The 27,766-nt window shown below is 38.9% G+C and overlaps 2 protein-coding genes across 2 annotated transcripts; both read left to right on the forward strand.

Annotated features, from left to right (window-relative positions):
* The first annotated feature begins 8,826 nt into the window (after positions 1 to 8,826).
* On the forward strand, positions 8,827 to 11,635 carry LOC119491867 (E3 ubiquitin-protein ligase TRIM21-like). The gene is made up of 2 exons (XM_037776127.1): positions 8,827 to 8,964; positions 9,472 to 11,635. Exon 2 carries the CDS (start codon positions 9,481 to 9,483, stop codon positions 11,113 to 11,115), a length of 1,635 nt encoding a protein of 544 aa, XP_037632055.1. The 5' UTR covers positions 8,827 to 8,964; positions 9,472 to 9,480; the 3' UTR covers positions 11,116 to 11,635.
* Positions 11,636 to 21,328: 9,693 nt separating this feature from the next.
* Positions 21,329 to 27,650, forward strand: si:ch1073-228b5.2 (uncharacterized protein LOC100331141 homolog). The gene is made up of 6 exons (XM_037776154.1): positions 21,329 to 21,480; positions 24,564 to 24,754; positions 25,058 to 25,138; positions 25,993 to 26,132; positions 26,323 to 26,485; positions 27,003 to 27,650. The coding sequence occupies exons 1-6, from the start codon at positions 21,463 to 21,465 to the stop codon at positions 27,178 to 27,180; spliced, it is 771 nt and encodes a 256-aa protein (XP_037632082.1). The 5' UTR covers positions 21,329 to 21,462; the 3' UTR covers positions 27,181 to 27,650.
* The last annotated feature ends 116 nt before the right edge of the window (positions 27,651 to 27,766 follow it).

Below are 27,766 nucleotides of genomic sequence, written 5' to 3' on the forward strand. Positions count from 1 at the left end.
CTTTGGGGACAGTTAGTAGGATGAAGTCCTGGGAACGAAGACAGTAACTTCCCATACTTTTTTGAAGGATGTAGGTCCGTAGGTGAGATGGAAGCAGACCAAGAAGAGCCTTATAAATAAGAACACGCCAGTGGTTCAGTCTACGGGTGGACAAGGCAGACCATCCTAAATTCACAACGTTAAGCACGTGTTTACCGTGAGGGGTCTGACAAAGCCATATGTGACGAGCTGGGATGAGAATGTGTTGGATTATTAGATTGTAGGGCTGTCTTCGACCAAAGAAATTCTTAGTCGACTAACACTCCTTTGATTTTGCGACTAATCTATTAGTTTAATCAACAGATCTGTAATCACCCAAAAGCACCACTTTAAATGTGTTTACCAGAGATGTGCTCATAAGTTTCTTGGAAAAAAGTCATTCAGCATGAAAAAAACATTAAAAAGTGACTAATCGACTAAAGAAATCTTAGTCAAATAAGACCAAAACGACCGATTAGTCGACTAATCAACTAACGACAGGTTCTCATAAGGAACGGAAGCGCCATGCTACTGTATGTTAATCGTCGCGTGAGCTGAAGTCTGGCTTTTCACATCAGAAGCACATTTCTCTGCGCCAGTAAACAAACGATTCTGCTCCTCTGCTGTTAACTAGAGAGCTGTCTCTCTCTCTCTCTCTGTCTGCTCACTCGCTCTCTGTTTAGACACAACAATTATCAGTGTTTTCTTGCCAGATTGGCTCACGGCACATGGAGAAAATAGACCAAACCCGGGGTAGGCAGAACCAAAATGCATCAAATCAGTGATATCTGATGAAGTATAATGTTTAATGACAAAGTATTTATCAGTTTTTAAAGAAATAGTTCGACATTTAGTGAAATGTGTATTCCCTTTCTTGCTGAGAGTTAGATTATCCATACCACTCTCGTGTCTGTACAGTAAGTATGAAGCTATACTGCCTGCAGCCGGTTAGCTTAGAGAAACACAAAGACTTGACTCAGGGGGAGACAGCCAGCCTGGCTCTATCCAGAGGAAACAAAGTCAGCCTACCTGCACCTCTGCAGCTCAATAATTAACAAGTTATATCTCATTTGTTGGTTGTTGATGGTTATGTGCCGGACTATTTCTTGGCCAGACGCAGTGAGTTTCTGGTTTCTCTGCTATTGCCTGATTATCTCTGACTGCAAGCATATATTTATCTTCTACAACTGACTGTTTTTGAGCTTTGTTTGTGATCTATTCAGGTATTTTTGTTCTGCTAAAGTGGTTGGTAGTGATTGTGCTTGTCTCCCGAACAAAATGTTTTCCCCTAAATATTTCAAAACGTAGGGAGGAGGAGGAGGGACCGTATCTGTCACTTCTCTCCCTCTCTGTAATTTCACAGTTAGTCTGTCGGCATCAGCAGTTAGTCATCTGACTGTGGATATTGCTATGAGCCAGAGCGCCATCAATAATTCTTCCCCTTCAGGGTGATGGAAGTAAGATAGGCAGACAGATGGACACATGAGTCAGCAACAGGAAAAAGCTGAATGTCAGGAAGAAGTGGGAGAAATACAGTATCAGTGAGATTTGTGTCGGGTTGAACTGAACTGAGATGAAGGAGCGTCCACGTAGATTACTCAGGCAACACTCAATCCCTCCGTATGCACATTATACATTCATACATATTCATTCCCAATTGTTTGTCTAATATGAGGTCAGTGTATACAGTATACTGTGTTTAATATGTAACAGATACTATAACACGTAGCAGGAATAAATGATTGACTGTCACAGTGCAGTCTGCTGCAGCATATGTCGGCCTTCCAGCCTCTTTTGAATCACTGGGACACTCTGCAGGCCATCAGCAAGGACAACGCATACAACACCACAGTCTGACTGTCAGTGTACACCTTTAGCCTGCATCTGCTCATCCAGCAGATGGTCTGTGTGTGTGTGTGTGTGTGTGTGTGTGTGAGGTTAAAGGGCTGGAGATGTGGGTTCTTATGCATGGCTGCATACACAAAACATGTGCTGTCATCTGTCTGTCTCTGTGTGCTACTATTGCTGCATGATTAGAATATTTTATCATGTATATTTTACACATTTGCATTACGTCTCAACATCATATTTCTCCTCGTCGTGCATTATTAATGCGAGTGATGTTGGTAGGACTCAGCCGGGTTCATTTGGAAATCAGTGACTGTATAGTGAGTGTGCTCTTGTTTGACACCAGAAGATATGCAAACAGATGAGAGAGAGAGTAAATCCTGTGTGGGGTGAGCGGGCAGCCTCTTGGTTTATGTTTTTTTTAACCGTTTAGACTGGATGGAAGCTGAGTAGACAAGCATACAGCAAAAATGAAGGTCTAGCAACATTAAAGCTGCAATATTCAGCTCTTCATTGATGTTAAAATGGCAATAGATGAATATTATATGTGATACAGTATCAGCTGTCTGTAATGCTGTGCATGCATGTGCTGGATGAAACGTTAAGGTAAAGCAGCTGTGTCTATAGTGGTGAAGCGGGCTATCACGATGAGGGCGGGGGCGGCAGTGATGAAGGGAAGTCATAGCAGCTTTAGCTGGAAATGATGAGAAAACAAAGAACAACAAAGCAAGAATGAACCAGTAAAAAAACAGAAACATGCACTATCCTTTGTATAATCCAAGACCAGGAAATTAATATAACCTATATATGCATGTTCTTACAAAACAATTTCACCCACTGTGCAGTCACAGAAAATAGGCTTGCTTTCAGAAAAAGCAATTTCCTCTACTATGTAGATGCACATCAAAAAATGCCAATATGCATTTAGAGGAGGCAAACATCACTTGAATCAGTGGGGGAGTGCGATTTTCCCTTTCTTTTCTTTCTCTCTACACATACACTAACCAAGTCATTATGCACTATCTGTCTGAATGACTACCATGAAAACGAGGTTGAGTGTCTCTCAAATGAGGCTATTTACTGTACTTTGCCTTTCAGAGTCAGTATTAAAGTGACATAGCTCACCTTTAAGGAGGAAGAGTGATTATAAAAGATGATAAATGGAAAGTAAAAGAGAAAAGAAAACGAAAAAAAACAATTAGTGGATCAACTTTGACCTTCAGTGATCTTCACAAGGCCGATGACCAAAGCAGGAATCAACTATATTTTCAGAAATGCATTTTTACCTTAGAAAACAAATTTTTATATAACTTACATTACATAAATATTAGGGCTGTCAATCAATTACAATAGTTAATCGCAATTAATCACACATTTTTTTTATCTGTTCAAAATGTACCTTAAAGGGAGATTTGTCCAGTATTTAATACTCTTATCAACATGGGAGTGGAGAAATATGATGCTTTATGCAAATGTATGTATATATTTATTATTGGAAATCAATTAACAACACAAAACAATGACAAATATTGTCCAGAAACCCTCACAGGTACTGCATTTAGCATAAAACATATGCTCAAATCATAACATGGCAAACTGCAGCCTAACAGGCAGCAACATCTGTCAGTGTGTCAGTGTGCTGACTTGACTATGACTTGCCCCAAACTGCATGTGATTATCATAAAGTGGGCATGTCTGTAAAGGCATTCGGTTGTACTTCGCTCCACCCTCTCATGTCCCTTCTGGTTGCAAAAAACAATGATGGCGACGGCCAAAATGCCAAACTCAAGGCTTCAAAACCATCGTCCACAAACTAATGGGTGACGTCACAGTGACTACGTCAACTTCTTATATACAGTATGCATATAACGTACAGTAAATATGGTACTATTTTCTAATCAGTATATAAATGAATGTCAGAAAGACTTCTGTTAGCCGTAAAACGACCAAAAACAGGTGGTTGAATTCAGCTAAAAACACACCAAAAATAAAGGAAAAAGCACAGAAATAATGTATTCTAAAAAATAAGAAAAAGAAGGACAGATGGAGGTGACAGAAGATGAAGTGCAGTAGATGAAGACGAGAAAGATGAGTAGGAAGGCTGACGGCTGCAATATGCGCTTCCTCCATTCTGTTGCCCGACTCGCGTGACACAGAAATCATGGCTGAGCACGTATTAAGTACGAGCCTCATTAATTAGCTTTCAACCTCTGTGCTTCAGCATGATAAAGTGGACTCTGATGGCACGCATGGATGGAGCGTGAGAGCTGCGAAGAGACGGAGCTGTAGGGAGGAAAAAGAGATACAGAGAAGCTGATTTAAAATTTGCAAGCAGAGGCCAATTTCTGTTAAAAACCCCTGAATTTCTAATCCGACTTCAGTGACATGAACGCACGAGGCAGGGAGAGTGATGAAGAGGAAGGTGAAGCAGATGAGGAAGCGGCATGGATGGATGGGTGCATGCTTGGGTGAAGGGTGAAAGAGGAAATTAAAGAGACATTATGGGGATGTCAGAGGGAACAAATGAGCAGAGGAAGAGGAGGAGAGGACAATGATGAAACTGCGAGGGAGGGCTGTGAAGGACGAAGACGGTGGGATAGATAGCGATATTGGAGAACGGGTAGAAGATGGAGAGTGTGTGCCCTAGATGAGGATTGACTTTGTTTACGCTGCGATCTGTTTGCATTGAGGCCAATCAGATCCTTCACTCATCATTCAGAGTGATGTTGGGATGCAGAGTTGGTTTTCATGTCACATCATATGAGATATAAAAACATTAACTTGATGCATTATGTTTTGTGAGGAGTTCAGCCAGCAGCCACACGAAGAATCAGTGAATCATAAAATGATATATAACACTTCTTGAAGAGTAAAAATGAGAAATTGCTCTCTTCTTGGCCAATATTTTCCCTTTTCTTCCTACGTTCTCTGCATTAAACAAACACAGCAGCTTCATAACACACTCAAATGCGCTTATTGATGATCTGATATAAATTGTAAATCCTCTCTGAAGATTTTTGGATTTGAACCCAGTCTTGGTTTTGCTTAGAGTGATTGTAAATTAGTTCAAGAGTACCTATTTTAAGCCTAAACAGTCTGAGTTTTTACCCCCCAGGCTAGAACTAACAGCTGTGTTTCCATATACAGTCAATGTTGTGTCTCAAATCTCTTCCAAGCTCAGAAGTTAGCGAATCACTTTATAGTGAGCTGGATTTTGGGAGGTAATTCTGCATTCAAGCAATATCTGACACTGCAAGCATTGTAGTTACAGCATATAAATGGAGTTCTAGCCTAAATTTGCTATATTTTTATGATGTTTCATATAGTGATTTGTTAAAAGAGTGCTTCCCCGATTTAGAATTGCACTTCTATGAAACTGTTGGACTCACATTTTAAATAAGAGTATCAAAATCTACGCAGCAGAGCCAGAGATATAGTCTTTTTAAACCTACATCACCCACAATGCAAAGATTTGGTTGTGTTATGCTAGTAGAAGCCAGTCAACAACCGCCAGGTCTGATAAGTGGAGCCAATGCTGAAGTGTCTTAAACTTGCATTCTTTCTAACATCCAGCAGGGGGCGACTCCTCTGGTTGCAAAAAGAAGTCTGATTGCATAGAAGTCTATGAGAAAATGAGCCTACTTCTCACTTGATTTATTACCTCAGTGAACATTGTAAACATGAGTTTATGGTCTCAATCGCCAGTTTCAAGTCTTCTTCAATACAGCATGATGTTCATTTAGTAAATAATGGTCCCATCTACAGTCAAATGGTGTTGCTACCTTGTGATTGACAGGTCGCTACCACAGCGTTGTCCGGTCTGGGAGTTGTCCGTGTTTTTGTCAGTTCATGAAAGTTAATATTAACATTTTGGTCACTTAAAAATATCTTATTCAGTGTTCAGTTGTACTTATTTCCACCCTCTCGTGTCACTTCTGGTTGGAAGAAAACAAGATGACGACGGTCAAAAACCAAAATGCCGAACTTGAGGTTTCAAAATGGCAGTCCACAAACCAACGGGTGACGTAACGGTGACTACGTCCACTTCTTATATAGCCTATGATGCTAATGTTGCCCGTGTCTGCTGGATATGTATATAATTGATACAGGTTTAACAAGTAAAGTCAGATTCAAACAAACATTATATCGCTTATTTTCGATTAGCTGAATTAATTGTATGAGTGTCAATTTATGATTTTATTTATCTGTACTGTAACTGCCAGAGTTGCTGGCTTTGCATCCATGTTTCCACAGGTTATTTTATTTGACATTTCTGTAGTTCTTTTCACGCTTTCAGAAATTCTCAATATCTCTGACTTGGAATTACAACTCGGAGTCTGACGTGGACCAGATGCTTGCAGCTACAGTGTGTAAGATATGACATAAAGGCGGCATATGAAGGTTGAATACAGTGGGACATTGATGAGTTGATATCCCATGATATTGACGTCACACCACCAACAAATTACCTTCAATTTAGGAAGGTTACAGCGTAAATATGTTAATTAACCGTCAAACTATTCACGTTTTTTACTGTAGTGTGCTCCTCACAGAGCTGCCATATCATAGAAAACACAGCTGCAGCTAATATACTAAATTACTTAGTAAATTACTTTGATTTAGTTAATGGGTGACAGAAATTGACAGTATTAACGTCAGTGCTCGTTAATTGGCACATCCCAGTCAAACTTACCCTTTATTAATGCTACCAGCTGCAGCTGTGTTCACCCGGCTCTGACACTGTAAAAAGCCTGTGTGAGTGTGGAGCAGCAGAAGTGTACTGACAAGTCACGTCAGTGTGATTTATAAAGCCCAAAATCACAAGTTTGTCTCAGAGGGCTTTTATTGACGTCACATCCAGTCAGTGAGAAAAGATCTCGTAGCTTTTTACAACGTCTGTTTGGGGAGTTTTCGAGGGACCTGATGCTACAGTCACACTAAGAGACATGGACGCTACCGGAGAGATGAGACACATCCAGCGGTTACGGCTCAGACGTTCTGACAGCTCCAGATGGTGACTGCCAGATGAACTCAAACATTTAAATGAGTAGTTATTGAGCTACACTCAAAAAACTGCTAAGTTAAAAAATAACCCAACTTTAACCTGCACCGCTGGATGACTATTATATATACAGTTTATATTATTTATATATATGGGACTGTCACTGAACACGCCCTGCTGGGTTTTTATTTAATCCAGAATGTCATAGCAGCATCAATAAATAGAAACAAACAACAATCCACATGTAAACAGAGAAACACAAACAATGTAAACCTCAAACAACATATATTGCACATACTCATATTGCACAAGAACTGTCTAAAAACAGAATAAATAAAAGATAAAAATAAGAATAAGAAGAACACCATGGCGCTATTGCACAACCCTTAGCCTCAAGAAACATTAGTAAAATTAAAAATTGAGGTCGAGGTGGGCACAAACGAGTTCTTAAAATGGTTCAGTTTGCATCGAGGGACTCTGTATCATCTGCCAAATTAGGGTTATTTACCTCAAATGATGGACTTCATGGTTGATGCCATTATGTCCAGAATATGTAATATATCTTTATAAAACTAGGCTTTGGAGAGAATAATGAATATTTCATGTTATTACAGTCTTTGCTGTGATTTATTGCCAGTTTAATCTATAAAAACAACATGCACGCACTTACTAAAAAAACAACTGCTTTATTCTGGTCATCTCCGGGAATGAATTTGATCTCAACATTAAAATGATTTTTGGGAAACCCGTAGTGGGATAATCTTCAACCGAATCCTCAGACTTGCGCGGGGCAGACTGCAAAAACCAATCAGTGTTTTAGACAGACAGGGTTTGGCTCGGCTTCATCAGCAGACCTCCCGCTGTCTGTGACAGCAGATCTTCATCTCACTAATCAGCTTATCACCTGGAAGAGCAAAGGGTCCCGAGTTAGGTGAGGGGGGGGTTACGGAAGGAGACAGAAAGATTGGTAGATTATGTAATAGCTCACAGTCTCCCCATAACAGATTTAACCCCCTGAGACCCCGCAATCCTCACCGACTTTACTGTCTTTCAGAGGCTGTAGCAGATTCTTTAGAGCTAAAGTGAGGGTATGGGTATCATATTAAACTAGAAAACATAAGGAATTTTGGCGAGGAAAAACTGACATGGCCATTTTCAAAGGGGTTCCTTGACCTCTGACCTCAAGATATGTGAATGACAATGGGTTCTGTGGTTACCAACGAGTCTCCCCTTTACAGACATGCCCACTTTATGATAATTCCATGCAGTTTTTGGCAAAAAACATGCAGTTTTCTGCATGCAGTATAAATGTGTTATTTTCTCCTATTCTAAAATGGTGCATTTCTGCATACTGGGGTCCCTAAACAGTCTTTGAATTACATAAATTGTGTTTCACTGTAAAGCTGAGACTCTTGTGGATCCAATGAGTCCAATTGTATTCATGTGTGATGATGTTAGTCCCCGTAGGAGCCATTTCATTGTATTAAGACCATTTTTTTAAAACTAAAATGACCTGTGGTGACCTTCAGGATAATCACAGCCTCATGAAACTTTTCAGTCAGTAAAGGACAGCGACGCTACAAACACACGATGATCTTATAGACCATGATGCATTGCTGTAGATTAAACTAGTCAACAGGATATAAAGGAGTTAAAATGCAACATGCACATTAATGCAGCAGTAATATTAATCCAGAAACATCAGATATAATAGTGAAACACTGACAGGGAACATTTTACTTCTCAATGACTACTTTTATTTTAAGTACTTCAATTACATTTTTTAGATAATACTTAAATGCTTTTACTTCAGAAAGGGTTTTGAATGCAGAAGTATTTTCACAGTGTGGTATTAGTGCTTTTACTTCAGTAAAGGATCTGAATACTTCCTCCACCACTCCCTGTTTGGCGACGGGCCACTGAGAGGTGGAACAACACTGAAAGAGGAGAGCTGTAGCATCACATTTCCTGGTATGAAAGCGGAAGCTTGTCTGAGAGACAGCAGAGCTGCAGTTGAGACATACATCTCTGTTTCTCTCTAAAGAAACATTCAACTGAATCAACAACACAGCAGAATCTCTGCAAAACAAACACTGGTGAGTACACTGACCTACAGACCCTAAATGCACTAACTAAATATAGTTCAAACCAGAATCTGACTGTTTTACATCTGTTTAAAGAATAGATCAAAACAACATGTGAATGTTGCCAGAAATACAAAACAGAGGAAACCCACAGTGACTGAACTCCGGCTAGTTAAGGTTAGACAGAATACAATCACAGCTAGCATTAGCTTGAGTTAATTAACTGTTTCCTGTCTGAACTCCAAACCTCAGCTCCACTCAGAGAGGAAGTTCCCCTCAGGGCAAATGTTTAACTGAGGTCCATCGGTGGCTGTGGGGGTTGTGTTCTTTATTTGTAGAAAATAAAAAGCAAAGGCTGACCTTTTCCAACCATTACATTTAAAAGCAATCCGTTACTCTTAAACCTTGGCCCTCTGACCCCCCTTTCCCTCGCTGGAGAAAAAAAAGCAGACTGTGTTTGATTTTAATAAACAAATAATCAAAAGATATGTAATCACAGTTTTGTTTTTTTGTCTTCAGAGTGTCGATATGTCTGCTGCCAGCTGTCTGCTGACTGAAGATCAGTTTCTGTGCTCCATCTGTCTGGATGTGTTCACTGATCCAGTCACCACACCATGTGGACACAACTTCTGCAAAACCTGCATCACTAAACACTGGGATACTAATGTCCCATTTGAGTGTCCCAACTGTAAAAAGGTCTTCTACTCTAGACCTGAGCTGCAGGTCAATACTTTCATCTCTGGGATGGCTGCTCAGTTCAAACAGTCAGCTCAACAGAAAGCCAGCAGCAGCAGCTCAGAGACACAAGCTGCCAAACCAGGAGAAGTTCCCTGTGACGTCTGCACTGGAACCAAACTGAAGGCCCTGAAGTCCTGCCTGGTGTGTCTGGTCTCCTACTGTGAGACTCACCTGGAGCTTCATCTGACAACGCCAGGTCTGAAAAGACATCAGCTGATCGACCCTGTGGAGAACCTGGAAGGCAGGATGTGTATGAAGCACGATAAACTGCTGGAGCTGTTCTGTAAGAACGACCAGATGTGTGTCTGCATGCTCTGCACTGTTTTAGACCACAAGGCACATGATGTTATTCCTCTGAAAGAAGGCTATGAAGAAAAGAAGGCCGAGCTGGGGAAGACGGAGGCTGAAATTCAGCAGATGATCCAGAAGAGACGACTGAAGATTGAGGAGACGAAACACTCAGTGGAGCTCAGTAAGGAAGATGCAGACAGAGAGATAGCAGATGGTGTTCAGGTCTTCACAGCTCTGAAGGAGTCTGTCGAGAGAGGCCAGGCCGAGCTCATCGATACAATCAAAGAGAAGCAGAAAAAGGCAGAGAAACAGGCTGAAGGCTTCATCGAAGAGCTGGAACAGGAAATCTCTGTGCTGAAGAAGAGAAGCGCTGAGGTGGAGCAGCTCTCACGCTCTCAAGACCACCTCCACCTCCTCCAAAGCTTCACGTCCCTGAACGCTGCTCCACCCACCAAGGACTCAGTCAGTGTTCGTCCACCTTCATATGAAGGGACTGTGGTGAGAGCTGTGAATCAGCTGGAGGAGACGCTCAGTAAACAAATGAAGAAGCTGTTTGAAGTCGAGCTGAAGAGGGTCCAGCAGTCTGCAGTGGATGTGACACTTGATCCTGATACAGCACAGTCCTGGCTCTTCCTGTCTGCTGATGGAAAACAAGTAAACTGTGGTGATGAAGAGAAGAATCTCCCAGACAACCCAGAGAGATTTGATTGTCCCTGTGTCTTAGCAAAGCAGAGTTTCTCTTCAGGAAGGTGTTACTACGAGGTTCAGGTTGAAGAGAAGACTGAGTGGGATTTAGGAGTGGCCAGAGAGTCCATCAACAGGAAGGGACAAATCACATCGACTCCTCAAAACGGTTACTGGACGATATGTTTGAGGAATGAAAATAAGTACAAAGCTTGTACTGACCCTTTAATCTGTCTCTCCCTGAAGTCTCAGCCTGAGAAGGTGGGGGTGTTTGTGGATTATGAGGAGGGTCTGGTCTCCTTCTATGATGTTGATGCTGCAGCTCTTATCTACTCCTTTACTGGCTGCTGCTTCACTGAGAAACTCCTCCCATTCTGTGTTCCCGGTCCGAACTATGGTGGTAAAAACTCTGCCCCACTGATCATCTCTCCTGTCAATCACACTAAGTAGAACAACCATTTCATTTTCTACAGATATATTCTCTATCATTTAATGTAATGAATGTATATTATTGGTGATTTACGGTGTATACAGTTTTTTTGCTTGTTTTTCTGTAAATGTCTTTCTCTGATGTGTCAAATTGCTACTTACTACTACAACACACAGATTTTACAGCACTGATTGATATTATCGAATGTAGTCGGATTTATTTGAATAACTGCATTACTGCAAGACTGTTAAATCATCAGAAAACAATGAGCCTCATTCACCAACATTTCTTAAGAAGAAAATTTCTTCTAAAAACCCACTTAACCAGTTTTCACAGAGATTCTGACATTCACCAATGTTTTCTTATTTTGGATTTGTTATGGAGCAGAATCTACGCAAACAGCACGCTCACGCACATTTGAGTAATTTTGTAACTGATATTGTTTTTATAATTTATTTGTACACCTGTACTTCTCCTGCGCTTTGCTGGTTTGACACCTGAATTTCCCCCCGGGGATTAATAAAGGTTCATCTATATATCTATCTATCTGTAAGTTCATTTTATAAAATATTGTATTAAAATATAAGATATTTATATAGTATATATTGTGGTATGTCTGAAGTCATGCCTGAGAAAACTGCAGTGGTGTACAGTAACCCCACTTGTAGCAACTAAAGGCATTCATCAGCCAGATTAGATGGCGGCGAACAGCCTTCGGAGTGAGTTTTTGCTGCTCAGAGAGGTTATTTAATCATAGTTTGAATAGGAGCACATATTGCCGGGTTGACATGCAGCCCAGAGTTCATTATCAGCTTAATGAAGCTACAGCGGAGTGAAAAGACAGGGCCGTGATTGATGACACCGTGAACCAACAGCCCGAATATGAACATGTTATTAGTTATTCATGATTTCCAGCTCGATCTTGGAGTCATTTTGAATCTTCTGTCTCCTTTTTTTCTCTCGTGCGCTTTTCTTCTTTTTGACATGTATTTATATGTGTGTGTGCTGTACTGTATATGAGCTTATTACGCACCACAGGCTCAACTCAATATTCTGCTGACAAAGACAGAGAGAGGGAGAGATTAGGGAGGAACGTGAATGGAAACGATAACGCATGAGCTGAATTTATACATTAAAAAGCCTGACATGCGTGTTACGGAGGGAGGTTATAGAGTGCAGGAAGGATGAGTGTGAGAAGAGCAAAGGAAGAGAGGAAGAAAATGGGTGAAGAAAGAAAATTGTGAGAGGACATGTATAATATATTAACCCTAATTTAGCTTCATCTATTTATAGCCTTAATGTAAATCACATTATTTAATTCCTAACGAGAGTGAATGAATGTGACACAGCCCATTGCATTGCATCTAATATGCACTATAAATATACAGACTTATATTTAGCTCAGTTAAGTGAAATGACTTTTAAAAACAACCCATAACAGCAGAAGGATCATTGTTGTGAACGCGAGCGAGGAATCATTCAAAAGTCACACAACAGAGAAGGCGAGTCAAGCAGACGTTTTGAGGTTAGCGTCAGTTTACAACCTGCATCTGATGTATCATAGCTCACGTAGCTGCCGTGCAGAAAAAAGCCCTTTATTTCCTCTGCATTATTCATCTGCTGCTATGTAGCTGACACTTTGAAAACTCTCTTCAACCTAATGGGAATACTCATACAGCATGTACAGCCGCTGTCTTACAGAGAGACGAGAGATGGAAAGATTTGGAGAGCTGGTTTTTACATGATATAGAGTTATATATAGCAATCAGTTCATATTAATTAAATAATAATTATTACTGGTGTGAAGTCTCAGAGGAAACTGCAACCCTAAGCTTGATCTGCTTTCCTGATGGTCCACATTAGGGGTGTTGCGATATACCGGTATTGACGACAACTGTGATATTTAAAAAATGAAATATTTACATCATGTTAATAATACACATATGATAATATTGTGTAAATAATCCAGTGCCTCTTAAATGGTTACAGACTCTCTCTCCACCTCCGTATACTTGTATTTTGAGTGTAATTCGTTTGCCAAAAAATAAACAAAATGCACAATAAACAAAGTTAAAGATGAATTTGACTGATAGCATTATTGTTATTTTTTAAGGCTGTCAAAATCAACGTGATAACGCGTTAACGGAAATTCGTTTTAACGCCACTAATTTCTTTAACAGTCACACTACGGTAGCTTGTCGAGAAGGAGGTTAAATAACGCTTCAAACCTGTGCTAAATTTTGGCGAGGAAAAACTGTCATGGCCATTTTTTTCTGATATTGCAGCCCGTTCTCATTCCCAGGGCGTCAAATACCGACGTTTTGTCATGGCCGACGGCATTCGATACCGACGCACAAGGGACCTTTTAGCACCAGTATGACGTTTCCATTAACTACAATGTAAACCTATCTGCAGCAACAGTAAACGCACAGGGAAAGTGATGTGGTGATGTAGTTTAAAGAGTGAAAGAGACACATAAAGGGGGCCTGAGGGGAGGTGGATGGGTCCAACAAACACATGGCTTTCCTCCAGGAGACCGCTGTTCGCGTCCCGTGTCCATAACTTCGTCACATTTTCACTGTAAAAACATAATAATTTTAAGCCCAAACATGTTGTTTTTCCTAAACCTAACCAAGTGGTTTTCTTGCCTGAACCTAAGCAAGTGTCCATCCATCTTCAACCGCTTATCCGGGGTCGGGTCGCGAACCTAAGCAAGTGTTTTTGTTTAATTCAAAACATTAAGCACATGTTTAATGCAAGTGAGAAGTGACCCTGAGGGGTCTGACAAAGCGTCAGTACGTGATGAGTTGAGATGAGAACGTGTTGGATAGCTGTAGTCCACATCCACACTGGAGCTGCTCATTCAGGGTAAAACCCACAGTACTGAGTACTGAGCCCCAAACAGCAGCATCTGAAGGTGTTTCCATCAATGTCTACATGTGCACGAGCCAGATTTGGTGTCCGCACAGTATGTGTGCAGACGCCATGTAAAGATCCTGAGTGAACAGCAGTGATTTTAGGTGTATCAGAATTTACCAGTCTCTATCCCATGACATGCTCTGCCAGCTTACGCTATTTTTGGCTGAGTGTGCTATTTTAAGTGACATCTCCCTACAAGATAACAATGCTGTATAATGCAAGGCGTGTGTGTGTGTGTGATGATGGGTTTGGTCGGCGTGCTGTTCGTCAGCGTGGTAATTAATTCTGTCAATGGAAATTAGTGTAGATGTGTGGAAAAGGGAGATAACAAGATGATGATTATGTGCTCTTGTGCAGGCACACACACATACACCAACGCGGTGTACAAAGGTGTCTGAATAATGAGCGAATGAACAAAAGATAAGAGGACACACTTCACATTAATAGTCCAGCGATGGTATGCACACTTAATTACAGAGTGTGTGTGTGTCTAAGACAATTAGGCTATATTGAGAGTAACTTGAGCTTCAGCAAAGGAAAATTGGTTCATCTCAACAACTCTGTACCTATTAATCCTATTAAATCATGTATATTTGGTATCACATTTTACATTTAATTAATTTACATGCAGTTTGCACAAATATGAAGTCAACAAAATCTACGTATATCAGAATTTTAAAGGTACAGTGTGTAGTATTTGGTAGCATCTAGGGGCGTGGTTGCAGATTGCAACCAACTGAGTACCCCTCCGCTCACTCCTCCCTTTCAAAGACTGTGGTAACTTGAGCCGCCGAGTATAAAACCGTGGTAATGCCGTCCACCTCGCTCAGAGGCCATCCTTACCTTAATAACACTACTTTAGGAGCAAGGGAAGTCAGACGGCGGCTGGTGGTACTACAGTTTTGCACTCTGCGGCTCACGTTACCGCCAACGCATTCTCACTCCCAACTCGTTGAATACCGCCACTTAATCAGTGGCCCTCAGCATCGGAGACCGACGCACAGTGTACCCCTCTTATGTTACTTTTCAACAGACCTGGGACAGCGTGTCAATATGCACTCGTTACATGCATAGTTTCCTTTCAAAATAAACTTCTGTTTTCACAGGAAGTAATGTTCAAGCAACACAACCAGTTAGTTAGGTTTAGGAAACGGTCGTGACTGACATTAACTTCACTGACTAGCGACTCACGGGACTGATGATACTAATGACTCACATAACTAACGACTGACGTGACAAAATAAGTCAACGTTACTTTTAAAGTCTTGTGTTTGTTCAACCCATCCACCAACTCTCCCGCCCACACTGAGCGATCCACTCTTATGCTATCAATACTATATCACTTGCTCCGACTGTCGAATAACACCTCGGTGGGTTTACATTGGAGTTAGTTTAAAGTCGGGTTTCTCACATACTGTTTCCGATGCCGTGCGGCGCTGCCCAAACGGCGGTATTTGACAAGTTGGGAGTGAGACTGGGTTGTTACCGCAGTTTCACAAGGGTGTCAGAGAACTACGGTGGCCTTCAGGTAACGTAAATCAGTGAAAAGCTCTCTCTAGAGCCAGTTTTTGGTTTTCCCTTTCTGGTCTACTGTAGAAACATGGAGGAACAACATGGCGGACTCCGTGAAGAGGACCCGCTCCCTATGTAGATATGAAGAGCTCATTCTAAGCTAACGAAGACATGATTCTTAATTTCAGGTGATTATACACTAATGAAAACATAGTTATGAATATTATATTACCTTTCTCCTAATAGATCCCCCGAAATGTTACACACTGTTCCTTTAAGCATTGATTCGGTCATTTGTTGGTTTACTTTTTATGCCCTTTGTGCCCTCCAGCCGCCCTCCCAGTAACCATCCCTCAATGTGAGCATTAAGCAACTGGCCCCGTACGACCGTCCACTAATGGCTTCTGTGCGAAGACTGTAGAGATTTACAGACACTGGCCTTATGGGAGCTGGTCAAAACAAAACAACCCTGACAGCTACTAACGGTCTTGAGAATGCTGCAGAGGTTTGTATGTGTGTGTGTGTGTGTGTGTCTTTACCACATGTAAAAGCAAAGGGAAAAGGTGGAGGCAGAGAGAAGGAACGAAAGGGACAACCAGTGGCTAATGGGTTTCCCACAGGGCCGTCACTTACCGCAACTCACAGTAAAAAGTGGGGAGCCACGGGGGAGCAGCTATTAGGAAACCTCAGTCTTCATCTTCTAACAAGACTGTGAGAGCAGCTCTGCCTCTTCCCGCTTACGAGAAATAAAATAGTCATAGTGATGAGCTTCTATCAGGAGACGACTAAAACTATCTGCTCATAATGGTTGAAACCTTCTACTCAGTGACGTCTGCCAGTACGTGAACTGCCGTGAACTCACTTACACTCTATCAAGCAGGTGGAGGGAATAATGGGTTTATATCAATGTGTAGGGCTGCATTTTAAACTGGATTTAAAGAGAGGTAGAGTAGCATAATAATAAGGCATACTATCACCTCTAGGGCTCTAGCAAACAATTATTTTCATAATCCATAAATCTGCCGATTATTTCGCCATTATTCTCCAATAATCGTTTTACACTGTCTTGGTTTGGATTATCATGCTCAGAAGTAATTTCATGCGTCTTCGTCCAATAGAACCATAGACTGTATTTCAAAAATGGACGTAGTCACCATGACGTCACCCATTGGTTTTTGGACTGCCATTTTGAAGCCTTGAGTTTGGCATTTTGGCCGTAGCCATCTTGGTTTGTTGCAACCCAGAAGTGACACAAGAAGGTAACGCTAAATACAACCGAATGCTCAATAAGACCTTTTCAGGCGACCAAAATGTTCCAATTAACTTTCATGAACTTAAAACACACTGTGAAAGGGTTAAAGTTATTAGACGAAAACACGGACAACTCCCAGACCGGACAATGCCGTGGTAGCGACCTGTCAATCACAAGGTAGCCACCGCCCGAAAGCATACCCTGCTTTATGGTCTATTTGACTCTAAATGGGACCATAATTTACTAAATGAACATCATGCTGTATTGAAGAAGACTTGAAACTAGTGATTGAGACCATAAACTCATGTTTACAATGTTTACTGAGGTAATAAATCAAGTGAGAAGTAGGCTCATTTTCTCATAGACTTCTATACAATCAGACTTCGAATGAGAGGAGTCGCCCCCTGCTGGCTATTAGAAAGAATGCAAGTTTAAAGCACTTCAGCATTGACTTCACTTCTCAGACCCGGAGTTGCCTGAGATGACCCGGAGATGACGGGCAAAATGCCAAACTTGAGACTTCTAAACGGCAGTCCGCAATCCAATGGTTGATGTCACAGTGACTACGTCCACTTCTTATATACAGTCTATGATTGCAATCAAGCATGTTTGTCTCTTGAGAACAGGAAAATCATTGTGCAATTGTGTGAAACATAGTTTTAAAAATAGTTAAAAGAGAAAGAAAATCAGTGGAGCATAAAATCATTTGTGGAAAAATAAGTCATGATCCTCCTCCACTGCTGGTTTTGCTGTGTTGTTAAAGACCTAATTGGCCATTTTTGAGGAACTGAATCGTTGCTTTTGCATGTTTCCTATTACCCTTCAAAGTAATTAACTCTGGGCGAGGGCCCAGGATTTGCTTACAGCACATATATTTTTGTTGGTCAGAAAGGATTGGAAAGCCGTGTTTGGCTTTTGAGCAACACTGTTGGTGATATTTAAGGTGGTAAAGCTAAACCGTTTTGCTTATGTCAACATTTAAGAGATTTTACTTTCTCTATATGGCACAGAATACCTATGTACGTATGTGTTTGCAGACTGCGTTTTGTTGACCTCAAACTTTAAGCCACAGCATGGTTCGCATTTCAAAGGCCCATTAAGGCACAATCAAAAATTCATGAATGTGAACGCACATATGGAGATAATGGGTTCAGTGCATCAAACGTATGTAAACGATATGCACAAAAATCCCACCAACAACACAGTACGGTGAATTTCAAAGAGATATGCTTTTGATGTGAACACATGAATATTCTTGGGGGGTTGATATAAAAAAAAAAAAATAGCTTGTCATCTCAACCTGATAAAGATCGATTTGTTTTGAGGCGTTTCCAACCAGAGCTGCATGCAGAATATTTAATTTCTGAAGCTCAAACGGATCAGAATCAATGATCATCAATCTCAATCTCAATGTAGGTAAGAGTTGAGACCCGCGTGAACACCCACAAACATACCTGCACAGAAACACACACACGCACACACACACACCTGCACAGAAACACACACACGCACACACACACACACACACACACACACACACACACACACAGCACCATAGGGACAATACAAACATCTGTCAGTGCTGTTAAGGCATTAAAATTCTAGTCCAGTAAGCAATCCATCTATTCCTCCATCCATCCCTGAATCGATTCATTCACTCATTCACTCCCCCTGCCAGTCACCCCGATCTTCATTGGTCTATATGTTCATTCAACCAACCCTTCAGTAATGTGATTTGCTCCACACAGACGTCGACTCTCTCACTGCCTTTTCCACCATCTTGTCATCCCTTTGACAATCTCTCCAACTAATACCTAATGAATTGTTAACAGTTTTCCTGACTTTGTATTTACCTTGTTGTTACTCACCTTTTAAATGTCATACATGTACACATCGTCTTGGTTTTACAATAAAACATTTTTTTTTCTGACAGTATGTTGTGTCAACAAGTTCTCATCCCAACTCCCAATTGGGGTAATAATATTGTTTAGGTAGATTGTAAATAATAATGGACCCAGCAAAGAACCTTGTGGTACCCCGCATTCTCATCCCAGCTCGTCACATACTGACGCTTTGTCAGACCCCTCGGCGTCAGTTTTCGGTCGCAGTAAACGTGCGGTTAACATTGTGAATTAAACAAAAACACCTGCTTAGGTTTAGGCAACAAAACCGCAGTTACGTTTAGGAAAAAACAACATTTTTGGGCTTAGAAATACTATGTTTGTTCAGTGAAAATGAAAATGAACGTTGTGAACACGAGACACAAAAACAGCGGTCTCCTGGATGAAAGCCTTTTGTTTGTTGGACCCACCCACCTCCGCCCTGTGTGCTTGTTTCGCTTTTTAAACAACGTCAACACACTCCTGGCGCACTTTCCCTGAGCGTTTGATATTGGCGGAGATGGGTCTACATTGTAGTTAATGGAAAGCCCGTTGCGAACGCCAACGGCCGTGACAAAGCGTTGCTGTTTGACGCCCTGGAAATGAAAACGGGCTGGTGTTTATGTTGGTCACTGTTGCATTATATATTATGGACTACTCACTTAACACACTTGATCACTATTACACTAAACCCCTTTGTTTGCCTCACTATATCCACTGTTGCTTCTTTTCTCTGCCAATCCTCTGCAAACACACTGGAGAAGCTTGAGCCGTGATCTCATTTGTTAATTGTTTACACTAGCAGGTGAGAGCTGTCATATCACACTCAGTGTGAGCTCAGGAGCTTGGGGAGCTTCTATGTGTGTAATAGTGACAGGAGCAGAGTGGGTGTGGGGTTGGTATGCTTGTTTTTCAGTGACACATCTGTCAGACATATGCAGTTTCAAATCGTCTTCTCTCCCTGTGGTATTACAGAGGAGAACCAGACAATGCTTGGAGGAAAATTGAATAAATATCAGCCTGGAGATGCAACACAGCATACACCTGCAGCAGACTGAAGCTGTCGGCTGCCACCTTGAGGTGAATAATTCAGTTAGTGCTCGATGTTTGCACCAATCATAAGGAACCTGAAAGAATTATTTTAGGGGAAGTTATTTCAGTAGTGATATGTCAAATGGAAATCTACAATAGATTCAGTTTTTAAAAAATGCAAGGCTTTATTGTCATATAGCCTGATTGCTATCCATGGCCTAATACTTATATGTAAAAAAAAAAAAAAAAAAAAAAAAAAGGTAAAACAGGAGAATATGATGTTTGTAAAAAGCTAAGATGATGGTTGATTACTTAACAGCTGCTGAGCTATTAGGTAACAATTATTCTATTTTTGTTCTTTCTTTCTTTCTTTTTGGTTATTTTTTGTTCTTTGTTTTCTTTAGTGTCAACTAAAATGTCCCGCTTTTCCCTTTTTCCAGCAGTAAGTTGTAATTATTTCTAGATAAAAACATGAATAGGGTGTATCATGCTGTTGTTACGAGGGCATATTAAATTTGTTTTGCATATATGTTTGGTATAGAACTATATATAACAATTAAAATGATAAAGTAAAATTGAAAATAAAAATGCAATTCCACAATAGCATTATAATTTTCCACATATGTATTTGTCATTTTAGTAAAAATCCAAAAGAAAATGCAATAATACGATTTACATTTCATTTTCACATACTTGTATGGGCGTTCCATATTAAAATGAAAATGGAAAAGCTGTTTGACATTTAGTCGTACCGTGCTGTACAGTGGACAATATTCAAATGTTAAATCAAATTTGAAAATAAAAATGCAATATAAACAATGTAGCCTAATTTTTCCATTTGTGCAAGCAGTATTTAAGTCATAATTAAAGTTAAAATGCAATTTTCTAACCATTTGAAATTGAAAACGGCATTTGACATTTCATTTACAAAGACTTAACCTGCTATACAGTGGACAATATTCAAATGCAATAAAACAGCAACCCCAGTCTATTTTATTTACATTTAAGTGTCACCATGCTCTTTTGGTGGGTCTTCAGTTTGTCTGGGAGTTCGTTTGAATATTTTATATATTTTATATAAAATTAATCAAGATTCAAGATTCAAGATTCAAGATGTTTATTGTCATGCTGGTTATACAGGTACAATCGTGTGAAATGCTTTTTGCTGGGAAGCTCCATTAAAATAATAAGTTATATTACAATTATAAAAGAAAATACTTTGTACAAGGGCATATTAAGAACATATACATGAAGAACATATACAGTATAAACAGTATAAGATATATTTTTGTGTGAGAAGGTGTCGTATGAGTTATCTATTTAAAAGTTTGATGGCCTGGGGAAAAAAAAAAGTAAAAAAAAGTTAAAAAAATATATATATATATGTATATATATATATATATGTATATATATATTTATATATATACATATATATATATTTTTTTATATATATATATATATTTATATATATACATATACATATAAAAAGTAAAAAAAAAAAAAAATATATATATATATATATATATTTATATTTATATATATATTTTTTGTGTTACACCTGTACTGTTTGAAACTCTTGTCCATCATGTCTTCTTATTTGTGACTCCTGTCTTGGTGTGTATCTCAGGTCAGGTGAGGTTAACCTGCTCAGTATCAGAGACGTGCATAGAGCGTCACCTAGCGTCTGACGTCATGAACAACAACAACTAACCGGAAACGCGAAGGAAGGTGCAAAGTTTGTCCCTTCCGACTTCCGGTTGAACGCTGCTGTCATGTCGTCCTCCTTCATGGTGAGTTACCCTTCAAATATCAACTAAATAATACAGTTAAAGTCTTTAAAAACGTTTTACAGCACTTGCTCTTTTTAAATGGCAGACTATAGTTGTGTTTACACTCAGTTTATAGGTTGAATGTGTGTGTTATTGTTGGTATTTTCTGCTAAAAGGCTGTAACGTTACCTAATGATACAACATGCTGCATGTACCTAATGATACAACATGCTGCATGTACCTAATGATACAACATGCTGCATGTACCTAATGATACAACATGCTGCATGTACCTAATGATACAACATGCTGCATGTACCTAATGATACAACATGCTGCATGTACCTAATGATACAACATGCTGCATGTAGCTGTATAGTAAACTTAGTTGTAGCAGTCTACATACTATAGATCAGGGGTCTGCAACCTGCAGCTCTGGAGCCACATGTGGCTCTTTAGCTCCTCTGCAGTGGCTCCCTGTGGATTTATAAAACAAATTGTGGAAATGAAGAACTGTTTTTTTGTTTACATTTTCATTGTGATTTATCATTGTTGTAGGTCTATGGCACAACAGAGTATTAGGGCCACATTGAGGAAAAAAATAAATCTGAGATTACGAGAATAAAGTCATAATATTATGGAAATAAAGTAATAACATTACAAGAATAAAGTCATAATATTACGAGAATAAATTCATAATATTACGAGGATAAATTCATAATATTACGAGAGTAAAGTCATAATATTACGAGAATAAATTCATAATATTATGTAAATAAAGTCATAATATTACGAGAATAAATTCATAATATTACGAGAATAAATTTATAATATTACGAGGATAAATTCATAATATTACGAGAGTGAAGTCATAATATTACGAGAATAAATTCATAATATTATGTAAATAAAGTCATAATATTATGAGAATAAATTCATAATATTACGAGAATAAATTCATAATATTATGTAAATAAAGTCATAATATTACGAGAATAAATTCATAATATTACGAGGATAAATTCATAATATTACGAGAGTAAAGTCATAATATTATGTAAATAAAGTCATAATATTACGAGAATAAATTAATGATATTACGAGAGTAAAGTCATAATATTATGGAAATAAAGTCATAATATTACGAGAATAAATTAATGATATTACGAGAGTAAAGTCATAATATTATGGAAATAAAGTAATAACATTACAAGAATAAAGTCATAATATTACGAGAATAAATTCATAATATTACGAGGATAAATTCATAATATTACGAGAGTAAAGTCATAATATTACGAGAATAAATTCATAATATTATGTAAATAAAGTCATAATATTACGAGAATAAATTCATAATATTACGAGAATAAATTTATAATATTACGAGGATAAATTCATAATATTACGAGAGTGAAGTCATAATATTACGAGAATAAATTCATAATATTATGTAAATAAAGTCATAATATTATGAGAATAAATTCATAATATTACGAGAATAAATTCATAATATTATGTAAATAAAGTCATAATATTACGAGAATAAATTCATAATATTACGAGGATAAATTCATAATATTACGAGAGTAAAGTCATAATATTATGTAAATAAAGTCATAATATTACGAGAATAAATTAATGATATTACGAGAGTAAAGTCATAATATTATGGAAATAAAGTCATAATATTACGAGAATAAATTAATGATATTACGAGAGTAAAGTCATAATATTATGGAAATAAAGTCATAATATTACGAGAATAAATTCATAATATTACGAGGATAAATTCATAATATTACGAGAGTAAAGTCATAATATTATGTAAATAAAGTCATAATATTACGAGAATAAATTAATGATATTACGAGAGTAAAGTCATAATATTATGGAAATAAAGTCAGAATATTACGAGAATAAATTAATGATATTACGAGAGTAAAGTCATAATATTATGGAAATAAAGTCAGAATATTATGGAAATAAAGTCATAATATTACGAGAATAAAGTCATAATATTACGAGAGTAAAGTCATAATATTACGAGAATAAATTCATAATATTATGGAAATTAATTCATAATATTACGAGAGTAAAGTCATAATATTATAAAGTAGTAATTTTATGTGTTATTTTCTTTTTTTCTTGTAAAGTTATGATTTTATTCTCATAATATTAAAACTTTTTTTTCTCATAAAGTTTTGACTTCATTCTCGTAATATTACGACTTTTTCTCTCGCAAAGTTATGACTTTTTTCTTGTAATATTATGACTTTATTCTGTAAATCTCAGATTTCTTTTCCCTCAATGTGGCCCTAATACTCCGTAGTACATTGTCTCTTTGGCCCTCACTGCATTAGTCTTATATACTATATACTTAGACTATAAACTGTGTTACCTTCATCACAATGCTCAAATGTTTTGCGGCTCCAGACAGATTATAATTATTATTTTTTGCCTAAAATGTCTCTTTTGATAGTAAAGGTTGCTGACCCCTGGTTTAATGTGACTGTGTTAACTAGTGACTTTCAGCAAACTGTGTTCGCGGTTGGTCGTAGTAACTTTAACGTTATGAATCTTCCAAATAGACCTGCTAAAAAGATATCTGTCGCATGTTCCATCTGCTATAAAGTAACAAACTTAGTCCTAGTTCATTACATTATCAAGTAATTAGCAGCTGTCAGACTCCACAACCAGCACTGCTCCCAGTAGACCACTTACGCTTACACACCAAAAACTGACAATAACCTGATATTTTCAGGTGGAATTTCATTTAATTCTCACTGTGCAATATCATACACCACTTGTGCAATTTTGTTAATAGTCTGTTTATTGTCAATACTGTATATACTGCTCCTATTTTTATACTTCCTTCTATTTAAATGGTTCATATTTTGTGACACTTTGTTTAGCTCTTTGTTTTACTGTGTTAGCTGATGCATCTTGTTTTTTGCACTATCCTCTTTGCTGCTGTACACTGCAAATTTCCCCAATGCGGGACTAATAAAGGAATATCTTATCTTATTTTATCTTAAATATAAACTTTTTATATTTTTTTATTTTCTTTCCTCTCAACCTCTCTCCTCTTTCTCTCTCCACAGTCTCTACACAGATGTTGCCAGCGGTTGCCTCTCCTCATGGTTGCCAGGCGACCGTGTAGCTCCAGCTCCGTGTCTCCCCCTCCTCTTCACACGAGGCTCCTCCTCTACCTCACCCAGCGTTTCTATGATATAGAGTGGCTCGTGAACTGGGGGTCTAAGCTGAAGAAGAAGAGGATTCAGAAGAAGAATGCGTAAGAAACCTTCAGAGATGCATCATGAGTCACAATGTGATGTGGTTTGAAACTACAGACGTCATCAGTCATGGTGTATTCCTCATTTGACACAAGCACTGACACAATGTATTGAAACGTTGCGCCTCACAGGAGCTTCGGTATCAGTCGCCCATCTCTAACAATCATACAAGTCTTTAGGCTTTGTGCTGTGGAATAACAGTTGTGACACTGACGAGGTGCTTTAAGTCCATTCACATGCAGTTTGTCAAGTTACTTGTAGATATTTGACCATCACTGACTTTTCCTTTCTGTCTTTCACAGTTACTATGGCTACACTCAGAATTTCTACGGGTCAGACATAGCATCAGCGTATTATATCTTGAGTCTGAAGGGAGGATTTAGGTGAGTGCCTTGTTACCTTGTATCTGCTCAGTTTGTCACATGGATACACTGTAGATTTAAGATGTCAGCCTTCAGACTGTACTTGGCAATATGGTGTTAAATGATCACTCAACTTATTATAATACAACTCTTAAAAATGGCATGACAGCTACTGATTTCTGAACCTGTTGTTTAGGGGTTTTGCATCTGTTTTTCTGTATGAACTAATTTCATGTAAGTTGACTGCGATGAAACATTCATGTACTGTAGGACTGCAAGTAACAATTATTTTCATCACTGATTAATCTGCCGATTCAGATAATTCAATCAATTAACTGTTTTGTTTATAACATGTCCAAAAATAGTGAAAAATACCCATCAAGAGTTGGGTGGCATCTTCAAATGCCTTGTTTTGTCCAAACAACTGTCCAAAACGTAAGATTTTGTATTTACATGATATTAAATGGAGAAAAGCAGAAGATCCTCACATTGATAAGAGAATGTTTGAAGTTTTGGCTATTACTAAAATAGTTTATTAATTTTCTGTTGATAGACTAATTGATTGGGGATTGACTCATACCATAACAGACTGACATCCAGTATGCTATCGGCTGGATGTCAGACTCTATTCACATTCAATGTCTTTAAATGAGTTCAAATGCATTAAACACAATCGAAAAGATTCTTTGGTCCATCACTTTGTCTGGTAGTTATTAACATACGATATTATGTTTTTGTATGCAGCGTTAGTGTCTCGCAAAATGTTTGCACATAATCTGTAATAATAGAGCAAAGATGAGGATGTAATAATAGTCGTGTCTCAAGTGTGTCGCTGTGATCCAGCCTTCATGTGATCGTCTGTGTTGTGACTTCAGGTATGTTGGCCAGTCAGAGTGGTTTCGTGCAGACCAGAGGGGCAAGTTCAGTTGGGATTTCTTGGAACACAAAAACACACCACTAGAGGAAGTAAACATGAGCTACACAGTCATCAACTACAGAGGACTGGGGAACCTGGGTAATGAGCTCCAACTCAGCCTTGGTTTTTATTTCGGTTTCTTTCTTTTTGCCCTTCAAAATCACTTTTTTTCTGACTGTAATCTAATTTTCTCTCCGGCTTACTCTGTCAGGCAACTGCACCAATAATTCATTTGAATCATATTTAACATTTAAGTTCAGTGTTGTTGATCTGCTTTGTCCTCCCTCAGAGGAACAGAAATCTTTGCGGACTCTGTCATTACGAGGATGTCCTGAAGTGGACGACTGGTTCCTGGCCAGGCTCCATATGCTCCAGGACTCTCTGGAGGAACTGGATATCTCTCACTGCCCACGCATCACTACAGGCGGCCTGGCTGCTCTCAGGAATCTCAAGTAAGTATCCAAACAATTACAACAAGTTATTATTACCCAAACACTACTGTTGTGTTAAGCCCCATTTTGACCACAGGAAATATCCCCAGGAACTAGGAACCTTTTGATGAATTCATACTCTTAGTTTCATTTCACTCCGCTGCGTTTCATTCATTACAACCAACATGCATCAGTAAATATATGCATCAGTAAATATCGTCACAGCGAAACAAAACCAAACATTGTTTTTCCATGTTTTTTAGATCAAACAGGTGGACACTGAACTGCAAGCTGCAGAGTTTGTTTACCACAGTGACCATCAGCAGCCTGCATCCCATGTCATGTTGCTTTTTCATATGTCAGCGGACTATTTTGCCTAATCTTCGTAGGCTTTTAGACCGCTATGGAATCACAGACAACAATAGGCTGTAGAAACCTTTTAGTTCCTTGAAAAGTAGTTAGAGGGACTAAAATTACCAGAGATTTCTTGATGAAAACCCGGCTTTAAATTCCTCCCTTTTTGTGTTGTGTGTTGCAGGGGACTGCGGCGTCTAGACATGTCGTCCCTCCCTGGGATTTCCAGTCCTGGGTTGGTCGTTATCCTGCTGGAGGAGATGTTACCACAGTGCCAGATCACCGCTACTGGCTACGACCACAGCCTGAGGCAAGAGGGAGGAGAGGAGGAGGAGGAGGAGTACAAGCAAGGACAGAGGTAGGGAATGGGCAGGGACGGGAATCAAGAGACTGTTCAGAAAGAGAAAGAGTCCTCTGTGAGAGCTCTGCTGGCAGTTCACGGTGGTCTGATGGAGCAAAGAGACGTGCAGAGGAAACATCTTGCAGCAATACAACCATCACAGATTGTTTTCAGTATCGGACTAAACCAGTTTTGTTGATCGCAGAGAAGATCCACCATAGCAAATTTCCAACTGACACTCCACCCGTACGAACCACTGAAGATATCCAATTAGATATAAGCATGTAAAAAAGAAAAAAATACAGCAAGTGTAGAACAAACATGTACTACCTCAAGTTTGTTGGATTCTTTGGCAGTCATCCATCTGCACATTTGGGATGTAAATGTATTCAAAATCATGTCTGTCTCAAGCAAATATGGCAATTGTTTTATTTGTTGAAATGTAAATATGATTGTAAATGTACAGAATAAAGATTTTATTGTGCAATAACATGATTATTGTAAATGTATTACCTTTACCTGTGAATCCATTAGTCATGTTTAACAGACAATGATAGCCATGTGTGTCTAATCTTCACAGTGGAAGCTTATGTGGGGAAACTAAAGCC

This window comes from Sebastes umbrosus, chromosome 7 (assembly GCF_015220745.1).
Source record: "Sebastes umbrosus isolate fSebUmb1 chromosome 7, fSebUmb1.pri, whole genome shotgun sequence".
In the NCBI taxonomy this organism is placed as follows: domain Eukaryota; kingdom Metazoa; phylum Chordata; class Actinopteri; order Perciformes; family Sebastidae; genus Sebastes; species Sebastes umbrosus.

What these genes read in the sequence shown, in the direction of transcription:
- LOC119491867 (XM_037776127.1), top strand. Translation starts at nt 9,481, where the DNA reads ATGTCTGCTGCCAGCTGTCTGCTGACTGAAGATCAGTTTCTGTGCTCC.
- si:ch1073-228b5.2 (XM_037776154.1), top strand. An exon ending in AGGATTCAGAAGAAGAATGC is followed by an intron (nt 24,755 to 25,057) that starts GTAAGAAACCTT and finishes TGTCTTTCACAG; the next exon opens with TTACTATGGCTACACTCAGA. An exon ending in CAGAGGACTGGGGAACCTGG is followed by an intron (nt 26,133 to 26,322) that starts GTAATGAGCTCC and finishes GTCCTCCCTCAG; the next exon opens with AGGAACAGAAATCTTTGCGG.